General features: G+C 39.9%; 1 protein-coding gene across 1 annotated transcript in view; it reads left to right on the forward strand.

The window, feature by feature from the left end:
• Positions 1-379: 379 nt before the first annotated feature.
• The window catches only part of MUC19 (mucin 19, oligomeric), a 56,812-nt gene continuing 43,759 nt past the window's right edge, over positions 380-13,432 (forward strand). Inside the window, exons 1-10 of the mRNA XM_044423264.1 lie at positions 380-400; positions 488-545; positions 746-974; positions 1,289-1,406; positions 3,741-3,801; positions 4,925-4,950; positions 5,553-5,699; positions 8,456-8,666; positions 10,576-10,698; positions 12,814-12,937. Of these exons, the coding sequence (XP_044279199.1) occupies positions 380-400; positions 488-545; positions 746-974; positions 1,289-1,406; positions 3,741-3,801; positions 4,925-4,950; positions 5,553-5,699; positions 8,456-8,666; positions 10,576-10,698; positions 12,814-12,937 (1,118 nt within the window). The remainder of the gene's footprint in view (positions 401-487; positions 546-745; positions 975-1,288; positions 1,407-3,740; positions 3,802-4,924; positions 4,951-5,552; positions 5,700-8,455; positions 8,667-10,575; positions 10,699-12,813; positions 12,938-13,432) is intronic.

The raw sequence follows: 13,432 nt of genomic DNA on the forward strand, positions 1-13,432 counted from the left end.
AAATTGCCTTTATTGCTCATATTGTGTTAAATTCTCTCTGAAATGTTATGGGGTTTTTATTGTATGTGTATTTTTCATTGTATAATTATATTGCATAAATTGTTAACTACTCAGCAAGGTTGAGTGATATAGAAAGGAAATTAACAATAACCACAATAACTCTTCGTACATCATCACCTATATGATGATGCTTCTGATTAAACTACTCATACAGAGCTTTTTGCCTATAGAGATATACCACACAATAGCCTCATTTTGAATGGGAAAAGAGTGTGGGAGGAAAAGGTTACATTTCACTTTCCCAAGTGCTGAAGTCTCAATCTGATTGCTATTAACTTTCTTTTCAAGGAAGATTCAAGAGCAGGGTTTTGAGTCTGACATGAAAGAGTTTGCACAGAAGGTATGTTTTTACCATCTGTGCTGTAAATGACATGTGTTTTCCTTCTCAGATCTGTTCATACTCTTTATATCTCACACTCCCCTGTAGACCACATTTATGGCTCTGGCCCTACAGGCTTTACCCACACAACAACTGTGTGACACAGGTTAGGCTCAGAGATTGTGAGGGCCCAGAGTTAGTCCATTTCTTGGCTCAGTAGGGTTCAGAACCAGGTCTGCCCAATTCTACATCCTACGTAAACTCTTCACTGAACCCGCAAAGCAATTAGATTCTGTGGGCCTCTAGGAAATAAACTCACATGATTCACAGAGGGTTCTGCTTATTTTCTTCTGTTCCATTCAATAGCTGAGGCTTCCACATGGGGCAGAGGGTTGTACAAAACCTTTGACAATCGTATGTTCACTTTCGAGTCCTTGTGCAACTACACTTTCTGTCGTCATTGTATTGAGTCGGGAAGAGAGTTCAATATTGAAATGAGTCGGGATGCAGAAGGAAAGATTGATCGACTTTCAGTCCTGCTAGATGGCAATGACATCACAGTGAAAGATGGCAAGATTTTTGTCAATGCAATAAAGTAAGTGAACCTTTAAGCAAACGAGATTATTGATGCTGCTTGTTATGCTGCCACAAATTCTGTTTTAATACTGCACAGTTATTTTTTGCTTTAATTGTACTGAGTTGTATACAAGATATGATAAGGCTTAGGGTTTCATTGTACTGAGCTGTATACAAGATGTGGTAAAGGCATGTGGTTATGTGAACTGAAACTTGATTTCTGTGGATAAGTTGAGACAATATGCTTAAAACTGGGTATTAATGTGAAAGATGCACTTTACAATATTTTCTAAATTGAAACAACTGCCTTCCTCTCCCACACTGAATTTACAGAGTACAAGTGCCATATGACAATAAAATGCTCCGTATTAAGAGATATGGGCTCTCCTTCAAGCTGGTAAGCCGCAGAGGTATTCTAACATTGCTATGGAACAATGAAGATAAATTATCGGTAAGCCTACCTTGTGTTTTACACTTGCCCTATGCGAGATGTTCAGTGGCACAGTGAAACTACATCTAAATCAAAAAGAACCATCATGTCTTTGACTACAATTAATATTGCTGCAGAATATTTAGAAACTGGTGTTACCTCTTTTCAGGAACAAAACTGTAACCTGAACCATTAGAGGTGATATGGATATATTGCTTTTAAATGGAGTGGAACAATGATTTCATGCCATGCAGCTATTGCCATTATCCCTGAATCATCAGTTGCAGGGCCATAAGGAGATCGTCAACTCATCTGGAAGAGTGCAAGTGTAACCCCAATGAAATACTGGTTCAGCCCAAAGGGGACTAAGAAAGAGCAGGGCTGTGAGTAAGATTTGAATCAGAAAGAGCAAGAAAGCTGAAGAAGCAGGAGCTGTTGTTGCCACTTAGACAGCTAAGTCCCTTGCCACCTTGGTCTGGGATTTTGAAGATTTTGCATATGGAAATGATTCTTCCATGTTATGGACACTCAACCAAGTTGAAGTGATCTTGGATTTTTGTTTGAATTTTGTATTTAAAAAGGGCACTTGAACTGTCCAATTCTACAAGCAACTTCTGAATTAGTGTTTTTGTGAAGGGCTTGGGTGCACAAGTTGTAGTATTGTTGCTATAATTGTTCATGTTTGCTGTTGTTGTTAGTCACGGAGTTGTGTCTGACCCATCACGACCCCATGGACAACATTCCTCCAGGCTTTCCTGTCTTCCATCATCCCCCGGAGTCCACTTAAGCTCACGAATTGTTAATGTTGTCTGTTATTTAATTGTGAATAAGAAGAGATTCATTTTGTGAAATTGTGTTTGCAAATGCTACTCAATAGCTCTCTAGGTAAATAGCCCCATACAATGTACCAGTTTACAAAAGAAGCTGTGCTTGAGATCAGAACCATTCTTGGTTTGAAGGTGTCATGTCAGAGTGTAACCCTGAGTTGCCAGCTGGAGTGGGTGAGGATGCTCCTCCAACAGAAAGGTGCTCCACTGGCATGGAGACTCTTCCATGGAAGACTCCATTATACCAGCCAAGAGATCAGCAACCGGAATGCTCCTTCCAGCAGAGTCACCTTTAGTGTGCTAGTGTAAGGACCCAAACCGGACATTTTGGGAACAAGAAGAATTGGACCCAAACCCAGCCTCTTTGCCTGAAATGAGCCCTTCTGGGCTTGTCAGCTACCCCAGCAGCCTCAGCTGATATGCTAATTGCATCCCCACTTGCTTTCTGTGGGGAAGTGAGAAAATGTAAAATTCAAAAATGCACTGGTTGAAAAGACTGCCAAAAGATTCCTCTCCTCACCGCACATGCATAAACATCCCCTCCTTGTTGGCGTAAATCCCAGGGCCTGGGATGTATTGAGAGATCTCTCCCAGAGCACAGATGCAGCATACTTGCCCATTTCCTGCCTCTCCAATGTCAAAGGGAAGGACCATGGAAAGATCTATGGAAGCAAGGAGTTAGAACATGAGATCAAACCCCCTTCTCTGAGATCTGAGTTCCAGTCTTGGAACAGTAAGGTCAAACTTTCCTATGAACCCTGGAACATCATCCCAGGAACCATATGACTGCAGCCTAAATGTTTTTAATGCATTCTCAATTTCTAAAATATATTGGTTAGTTTTTCTGTTTTGTGTGCTATCTTGTGGGCCTCCTGCAGCCTGAAATGTGAGATACAAAAAAAGACTCAATCACATTCCCTGTAATCACCATAATGTCGAAGGCATAGTATCTGCAGGCTTGGTATACACACTCAGAATGGTTGGGCAAATAACACGGCCCATAGATCATCCCAGTGGATGCTAGCCCCCTTTTAAAAAGCATGCAACCTTTACTGCAAGTAATGGGTAAGCAATAACAGCCTGGCACTCTTGTGGCAACTATCTTCCCTCTCTTTATTGCCTTTGGATCCCAGGTCAACTGAGCAGAGCTTCCATACAGCTTGAAGAGCTTCATCCTATCTAATCTTGGAAGTTAAGCAGGGTCAGGCTTGGGTGAAATCTGGATGGGTGACTTAAAATGTTGTGAAACACCCAGAAAGCTTTGACTTTGAAAGGAAAGGAGTCCCTGTGGATTTTACTCTGCTAGCAGAAACTGGTATAGGGGGTGGCGCTCGTCTCCATTTCAATTGCCATGAGCCAGCACTGCCCAAAGACATTCCCGTGGTCATGTGGCCAGCATGACATCATGGGGCACTGTTTCCTCCTCACCAAACTGGTACCTATTTATCTACTCGCATTCATAAACCTCAAATGATTTAAAGCTTAAATTTAAAGTTAATGTTCTATTATTCCCTCTGTGTTTTTAAAGCTCATTCTCCATAAAAAGTATGATACCTGTGGTCTTTGTGGAGACAGCCACACAATCATAGGTAAGAGCATCCTATAAAATATATTTATCATCTTGTTTGCCATCTTACAATATGCAGCTAAGAAGAATTAGTAAGTAATATTAAAAATAGTAATTGAATTTTACCAAAATGTGCTAATTATTCTCACAGTCTACCTGTGTTCAAAGTCCATTTAAAAACATTTGTACTAAGTCAGAGCTATATCAGTAAACTATAAGAAATGTTATTGATTCACAGAACAAATGCTTTGTTTTCATAATATACTAATCTATAGATAAAAGTTTAACATACAGTAAAGTAGAAAACAAACATGCAAACAAACCTGTATTCCATACATATATGGATGGTAAAATAGCATTGGCTCCCTTTTAGACATGATGCTATGCCCCATGGATAACATGAAATGTCATATTGAGCTGCTTCTTGTCTATACGTTCTGAATGCAAAACTAGATCAAGAGTAGGCAACCTGGAGTCTTCCAAAAGTTTGAATTGCATCTCCTCTTAATCCTGGCCATGGATTATGAGAGTCCTCATACAAAACATCTGGAAGGCATTGGGTTGCCTACCCGTACTTAAGATGAACCCACAGGATTGATTTTTTCTTTCTCATATATGTGCATCTGATGTTTCAACAGTTTTGTGATAACCACATTTAAACAATAGAAAGTATCATGGGCTAAAATATACACATCATCATTTCTTCAGTCTTGCTTCCCATGGTATGAGTCACAAAATAATAAATATTGAGTTGGATCTAGATGTTGTCTTATTTGCAGTTATGCTGTGCTAGTCTAGTCACGAAGTCATGTCTGACCCATTGCAACCCCATGGACAACATTCTCCAGGCTCTCATATCTTCCATCATCTCCCAGAGTCCACCTAAGCTCACACTGACTGCTTCAGTGACCATCGAGGCACCTCATTCTTTTGCCATCTATTGTTCCCAGCAGTAGGATCTTCTCCATTGAGTCCTTCCTTCTCATTATGTGGCCAAAGTATTTGAGTTTTATCTTCAGTATCTGGCCTTCTAAAGAGCAGTCAGGGTTGCTTTAAAATAAGATTAGAAGATGATTGTTCAGACTACTTTCACCCCACTTAAAATGTCTTTTTACTAATCCTGTGAGCCTTCAAGCATTTTTCAGACACTATTGAGTATTCTGCTAAGAAAGTATGTTATATATGGAACAGATTCCTCAAAACAAAATGACATTCTGAACTAGGCAAAGTTTTGTAGATGCTGATAATGTAAGGATAACATCCCATGTATGTTTAGACAGAAAAATAGTCCTACTAGATGGAGAAGGCTGGAAGTTGTAGGACTACTTTCTGTTTCAGAATGTATAGGACTGAGCCCTAAGCTATGTATTTCCAGTGCTTTTTTGTCATAGAATGCATTGGAACAGAGTTCTGGCACCTTTTTTCGACAGATTTTCCAAGTTTTAAAAGTAACCTTTGAAAATGTGATGTTTGGTCCATGTGGATTTGAATCGCCCTGTCGAGTGTAGCAGGTCAGCGGCAAAATAATTAAAATGGTGCATGTGGGCTGCTTGTGTGTCGAGTCCGATGCATGTGTACTTCGTCCACACTGGTTGTGATGGCGTTGCTCGGCTTGTGGCATTGCTCGGCTTGTGATAGGTCGTGTGGTCACGTGCTGCGTGCTTACTGCGGGTGGCAACCGTTATGTTTCGTTACAGAACTAACCTATGTGCGTGTGTACAGTGATTGACTACGTGCAAAAGGTAAATAATTTCATGAGTTCCAGCACATTTTTTCTTACAAAAAAAGCACTGTGTATTTCTTTCTGTTTCTTTTAAAGGCACAAATATAACAAACCTTATTGCAGACAGCAAAGTCCTAGACAACACTTGTCCAGAACCTTCTGTTGAACAGCTTCTGCACTGTGCTGAAGGACAAATGGTAAGAATGAACTGTATCTTTTTTGTAGTATACATCAAAATAGCTTCCTCTTCATCATCAATTCTAACTGATCTCAGGGGGCACCTTGGAAGTATACATTTCCTCTGTACATGCAGTTTAAAATGAGAGTTTATTTAACTCCTATTTTATTCTAGGTCTGCCATTATGGCCCTGTATTAAGGGTGAATCAAATGAACTTCATCTTACCATTTTATGTAGACATATAGGTGGGATGGGGAATAGGTACTACCGGCTTATATTCCAAAAATAGCTCAGAGGTTTGATCTGAAACTTAGCAATGTAGGAAAGGTCATTTTGACAATGATTCACACTGATATTATGATGGAAAGCACAAAAAAGCAGCTTATTTATAGGAGTTCAACGTTTGATAAATGACTTCCAGCAACTTGTTTTTCTTTCTTTCATTGATTTCATAAAAATTGGCCTTTGTCAGGCTATTTTTCTATTTCTACTTTACCTTTTGGGAAATATTTTTGCACTAGCTGAAGGACAATGCTTAATGCATGTTTTCCATAGCCCTAGAGTTTTTATCTTTTATGAAAAAGACAAACCTTCTGCCCATTTTATAAAAATGCAAGTTTTCCACCCACTTTATCCAAAAGTGGCAATGAGGTAACTTTTGCGTGGATGTTGGTAGCTTGCATTGCCCAGCAACACCTTTGGAAAGAAAACCACTAGGTAAGCAAAATATTGTTTTATTTATTTATGCTGTTGGTGCACAGCAGTATTTCTCAAACTGTAGGCCAGGGACCACCAACTTTAAGCTGGTTTTCAGCCAGCGCTAGCGTTCACTCAACACCTCCCCTATGAAAGAAGGGGTGGAAAGCAATAAGAGGTGACTAAGAATTCTTCAAGTGGTATGTGGATAAAGGAAGAAAGCAACATGATATTAAGTTTGAGAGTATAGTCTTAATAATGCTGAGGTCACAGATTCAATTTCTATATACACCAAGAGTTGTTTTACTTATGTTTTTTGGCTTACTCATTAACTTCATTTTTTCAAGATTTTTTTTTTAATTCACAGGGATAGAAAAAGGATAGAGGATTTTTTTATATAGCGAGAGGATACTTGGAACAAATACATTATTACCTATTTATATGTGAGCAGTGCATGTATTTATTACTACTTAGGCCCCTCTCATTTGAAAACATTTGAAAAATATAAGCATCATGATATTTAGTCATGACATTTTGGGAGGTTGTTATACAGGGTTTTGCAAAAGTTTGGCAAAGTTCAGAAAGGCACAATCTGTGCAACAGATGTCCAGGGCAAAAAATATTATATAATAAAAGCAATAAAAAGTTTTACAACATAAAAGGACAGCAGAGTTAAACATAATATGAATACAAAATGCAAATATAATGCAATGCAATTTAAAAGCATCATGATAAAACCAGTTTAAAGCAAAGGCAAAAAATGTACATCCAAAGCATGTACATTGGATGCTGTTTGGTTGTTTAAAGTTTTTATATGCCGTCCCAATACTAAAAGTCTCTGGACAGCTTACAAAAACCAAAAATCCAAAAAACAACCATAACAACAGCAACACATGCTGGATCCGATAAATGATGATAAAAACAAGGATCAAACTAATTAACTGTTAAAATATTGGGATAATAAAGGGGTCTTCGCCTGATGCCAAAAAGAATAAAGTGACGGAGCCAGGCAAACCTCCCTGGGGAGCAGGCCCTTCTCTGAGTAGCTACCCTTCTAATTTCCTTCAAAGAGGACTCCAGGAGAAGGACCTCTACCTCAGATCTCAAGGGGCAGGCCGGCACATGGGGAAGGAGGTTCTCCTTCAGGTATCCAGGACCCAAGCTGTTTAGGGCCTTATTGGTCATTACTAGCACCTTAAATTGGGCCTGGACTTCAATTGGCAGCCAGTGTAGATGATATAGGACCAGCTACACGTTTGTTCCATTCTAATCCCGTGATCAGGCAGAAAGTATTCTATATTTATTTATTTATTTAGTAAACTTCTATGCCGCACCATTCGCCGAAGCCTCGGGGCGGCTTACAACAATAAATACATACATATAATCATATAAAAACAATATAATTGGAAACGCCCTGGCCAAAGATATAAAATCAATAAATAAGCTAACAATTAAAATGCTGTTTAAATAAAAAGGTCTTGGCCTGGCACCGAAAAACATATAACGTCAGTGCCAGGTGGACCTTCTATCTAATTTAAAGATGTATGATTGCATTCAGTTACATAAGATCAGTGCTTTTTTTGTCATAGAACGCACTGGAACAGAGTTCCGGCACCTTTTTTCGACAGATTTTCCAAGTTTAAAAAGTAACTTTTGAAAATTTGATGTTTGGTCCACGTGGATTTGAATTGCCCTGTCGAGCGTAGCAGGTCGGCGGCAAAATCATTAAAACGGTGCATGTGGGCTGCTTGTGTGTCGAATCTGATGCACGTGTGCTTTGTCCGCGCTGGCTGTGATGGCGCTGCTCGGCTTGTGGCGCTGCTCGACTTGTGATGGGTCGTGTGGTCGCGTGCTGAGTGTTTACTGCGGGCGGCGACCGTTATGTTTCGTTACACAACTGACGTGTGTGGGTGTGTGTATAGTGACTGATTATGTGTGAAAGGTAAATAATTTCATGAGTTCCGGAACCTTTTTTCTTACAAAAAAAACACTGCATAAGATTAAAGTATTTGTTTGAATATCCAGTCCAAAAGGTTTGTGACTTTATATTCTCACTTCATGTGATATTTATTTTTCAGTATTGCCAAAATATAATTACAAAATACTTCAGACCATGTAAGACTGTTGGCAACCTGTACAGTGAGTATGAAAGGATATGCACTGAAGAATACTGCAGAACTGGGAACAGAAGGGACGTGTGCCCCACATTTTTTGAATTAGCCAGGGAATGTTCATCTGAAGGTTCTGGTCCTTATGAAAGTTGGAGAAATGATCAAGATGTAGTTTGTGGTACGTATTCCTCAAATTTGATCACCATGCTGTACTTTGTGTATGCTGGTTCAATAAAATAAGCCTGTGATTAAGCAGATATCTCATTCTTTTGTGAAGTCATTCCCAAACCATTTCCAGTATGGGACCCAGTAGTTTGGTGTTGGAATTAATCAGAGTAGACCCACTGAAAATAATGGGACTTTGGTTAGCTGAAACTAGTTTAGCTCCCATTGATTTCAATAGGCCTAAATCTATGACAAAATCTGCATATATAGCAATAGAAACAGAGGCTTAGTAGAGGTTCAGAAATTGAGTGGACTGGGAAGCTGGCCTGCTATATGTTTGTGAAATGTGTTCATTTCAGAACAATTCTTGACGGGCTAGTGAGGTGCCTGTCCTTGAGCTAATCACCTCCTTCTCCTTCTGTTGCATCCTAGTACCTTGCGCTAACCCATGCTCCCCAATCTCACTGAGACATTCTCATCCTCCAAATCTGAATCAGCACTTGTGACATGGCTAGTGTCCTGTTGGAATGCTTGTCCAAGCCCACCATCCCTCTTGCTTCCAACATTTGATTTTGAAGATGGTTGTACCAACCCTTAAACCTTCTGATAGCTACCAAAGAGTGATGCTAAGGACCAAACTACACGCAACCTTAACTCAGGACTGGCATCACTACCTGCTATTCTTGGGCAGCTGTCAGGACTGCAGCAGCCCAGAAGGACCCGTTATTGATGCCTGCCATAGCCCCTTGTTTAAAAAAAATGTTGCCTGATCCTCTTAGCAGCAATGGGTGGCTGGCTCTAACAACCATATTAATTTCCTACGATACCTTTGTGGTAGTATCACCCCTGGGTACTATAGGAAAAGTAAAATGTGGCTAGAGTCAGCCACGCAGTGCTGCTTATAGCTTTGCTCAGAGCACTCCTACCTCCCAATGCCACCAGTAGAACAGGAGCTCACTCCTCAGTTCTCAAGACAGCACCCTTGTTTTTCTCTTGTGAGTATGGCTTTGTTCCTACAGTTCAGAAGCCATGATCCAGACTAGAACGCTAGTATAAAGAGTAGGTAGAATTTAAAGCTTTGCCCCTACCTCTGGTTCTGATTCAGATGCATTACAAAAACCAAAACCAAAAAATCTGTCAAAGCTGAGTGTGCAGGTGGAGGATTGCACTGAGCAATTGTGTGTGTGTGCGTGTGTTTGTTTTAGTTAGTTTGTTTCTATACCACCCAGTAACCAAAGCTGTTGGGCAGTTCACAACAGTTAATAACAATTGAATTTGAAGGCAACTGAGAGGTGAAATATTTTAAATTTCAGTTCTACTTTTGGCAGTTGCTGAATATGAAAAGTAAAAGATTAGAAATAGATAAACACACACTTGATACAGTGATCTGGCTTGGATGCTAACTGCTAAGCAATAGTTTAATGTAGCCTTCCCTTATCTAGTTTCTTCTTGGTCTGTTGGACTACACCTCCTGGAATTAAGAACCATGATTAGTGTTAATTAGGGTTTATTAGAGAAGCTACAAGTTGAAGGTGGGTTGTTTCTATAATCCATACCACAGTTTGTCTGGGTCTAGACATAATGAGTAATGCTGAATAGTTTACAGCTGATGCAAAAGTGACTTTTCTCTTCACAGCAGTGCTAGGAACCTTACAAACCCAAGCCATGAAACTGAACCATAATTTAGCATTGTGCCTAAATCAGGCAAGTGACTGTATGATGGCATAAAGCCACCTTCTTCAACCAGACACTCTCCAGATGTGTTGGACTACAGTTCCCATCATCCCCAGCAAGCATTACCAACCTATCTGGAGGATAACTGGTTGAGGAAGACTGGCATTGAATGAAACAGAACAATGCCTAGGGTAAAGATAGTGAATGCAAGGAATGCAAACCTAAAACCTTTCCTGTTTCTATTCCAGCTACACCGGCATGCCCACAATCTGAAATTTACCAAGACTGTTTTCCTCCCAACAAACCGACATGTTCTTATATGTCCCCTTACCAAGATGGCGGATGTGTGAGTGGTTGTGCATGTCCAGAAGGTAATGTGTAGCCTCCCCAGGGCTTCATTTAGTAGTAGCACATAAGGATTTCAGTAGAGAAGTTGCTTTTCTCAATGCTATACAAAGATAATTTTATTTTGAAAAGGAAGAGCCTTTAGGAGCTATTTCCTGCTACTGAGCATCACCATACAACTGGATCAAAGACAGAAATATGATTCATCTCAACTTTATTTTCACCAAGCAGGTGGTATCAGCTTTAGTCAATTCTTTTAATGAAAAAAAAATCCTTTGGGGAATTCACTCAGCATGTATATACGAGGGTATATATCTTTCTAATATATTGACATCTGCAGACTTGGGATTTTGTCTGTTCAGCAGGAACATGTTACAGCAATATCTGATGCTTAATTTAAAACAATGTACAGTGTCGTATTTTCCTATACCTATATAAATTAACTACATTTATGTCTGTATAGAATTACACTTGCTCACTCTCATTATTTTTATTGCAGTCACCTTTTCCATCTTTCCTTCTCCCACTATTCCTTAACGCTCTCTAGGGTTTGGGCTGTATGTGCTGTGTGAGACATTTCTATTTAACTTTTCGAATATCAATGTAAATATGCACATGGATGATGGTTTCGGTGATCTTCATGATTATCCAGATTAAAATTTTAAAATTTTGCCCCAGTTGGCTTCCACATGCTAAAATTGTCAGGACAGAAGGATGTGCGCTGGTGACTTCCCACCTAGACTTCTGTAACGCGCTTTACGTGGGGCTTCCCCTGAAGACAGTCCGAACACTTCAATTGGTGCAAAATAGAGCTGCCAGGTTGCTGACGGGGCGTTATGCTCACATGACTCCAGTCCTCCGTCAGCTTCACTGGCTTCCCATTGAAGCCCAGGCCCAATTCAAGGTGTTGATTATGACCTATAAAGCCCTAAAAGGCTTGGGTCCTGGCTACCTGAATGAGCACTTACGTCCGTATATGCCCGACCGCCCTTTGAGATCTGCGGGAGAGTCCCTTTTCCGGGAACCCTCCACGAAAGAAATTAGGAGAGTAAGTACTCGGAGGAGGGCTTTCTCTGCGGTGGCACCCAGCCTATGGAATTCACTCCCCAAAGAGGTCCGCCTGGCACCGTCGTTACTGGTTTTTCGGCGCCAGGTAAAGACCTTTTTATTTAAACATCATTTTAATTGTTAAAACATATGATCTGGCCAGGGCAACTTCTTCTTCCTTCTCTTACTCCTCCTATATTTTTATTTACTTAATTTATACTGATAATTTTAATCTTATATTTGTAAATCAATGTATTTTTTGTATTTTTGTATTTAATGGTAATTTATTATGTGCTATTGTATTTCAATGTATTTTATTGTGTTGTAAGCCGCCCCAAGGTTTCGGCAAGGGGCGGCATAGAAATGTTATAATAATAATAATAATAATAATAATAATAATAATAATAATAATAATAATACATGCAATGCAAACCTGAGTTCAACTGATATATTCTCATCCATCAGGGCAACTGAATTAAGCCTCACCATAATGCCTTCATCCTGCTTCTTTCCTCAATCCATTTCCTTGTGTTTCTTGTCTTTTTAGAGTGTGAGTCCAAGGGCAGGGCCAAACTGATTATTGATTCTTGCAGCCACTCCAGGAGTCTTTGGACAGAACAACAGATATAAATGTTTTGAATAAATGGAGTTACCCAGCCCAGTGCTGAAACATCAGATTAGAAAAGTGTGTGTATGTGAGATTTCTGGTGGGCCCCTTGCAGCCTGGGAGCCCTTCCAATTTGCCCAACTATGTAGGATGCTGGAGCCAGGCTTGGTTCAACAGAGTTCATGCCACTGCCTTGGGATGTGTTTTTCATCTGTGGCAAGCTACTACAGTGAATCATCCTTTAGTCTGCCAGGCTACTCTCGAAAACATATGAAGTCCAAACATGCCATTTGCACCTTTCTATAACTTTCTATTGGCTATTTAAATGGAAAGCTTGCAGACATATATAATTATGTGGGAAATTCTCATTGTGGTAAGAATAAGAAATATAGGTAGGTCATTCTGCAAAGACCCACATTCCCGGATTGTATGCTAAAGGTTGCTTAAATGCTGCACCTTGATCATTTTTAATTCTTTTCTTTTGTAGGTTATGTGCTTGATGATATTGGAGGCAGTGGTGAATGCATTGCAAAGAGAAATTGTGCCTGTAAATTTAATGGAAAAGTATACAGTCCTGGAGAAGTGAGGAAAGGCACTTGTAACTCACAATGGTAAGTGTTCAAAAAAGCAAATTTTGAGGCATGCAGGTGAAACTGAGTTTCATTTCCTTGATGGAGAAGGTATGTACACTATTCAAGTAATGCAATTCTACCAAATTCAACACATCATGGCATTTTTGAAATCAAGCTGCTCTTCCTCTCAATTGAGAATTAGAACCATTTTTCTTTGCTCAGACTGATGTGATTCTGAATTTGTAATGGCTGCACAGAGAATACTTAGCATAGCCTAAGCAGAAAAACTGGAGAGTCACCAAGCCTGGCCTGCTTGTGTGGCAGGATGAAGTAGTGTACTGGGGATGAGGGAACCCCAAAGCTTTGTACCTCACAGTACTCAGTACACTACCCAATAAATGTAAAGGAACTCATTCACCTGAGCGGAAGCAAGAGCACAACTCTGGCCAAGTGATTGCTTTGGCAGTTTGGCTACTCAGGGTCCACAGCCCCAGCTGTCACTGAATTTGGATTGCAAATGTGGCCATCAGGGGA

The sequence above is a fragment of the Varanus komodoensis genome, unplaced genomic scaffold, assembly GCF_004798865.1.
Source record: "Varanus komodoensis strain SLA01 unplaced genomic scaffold, ASM479886v1 scaffold13_3, whole genome shotgun sequence".
NCBI classification, from domain to species: Eukaryota; Metazoa; Chordata; class Lepidosauria; order Squamata; family Varanidae; genus Varanus; species Varanus komodoensis.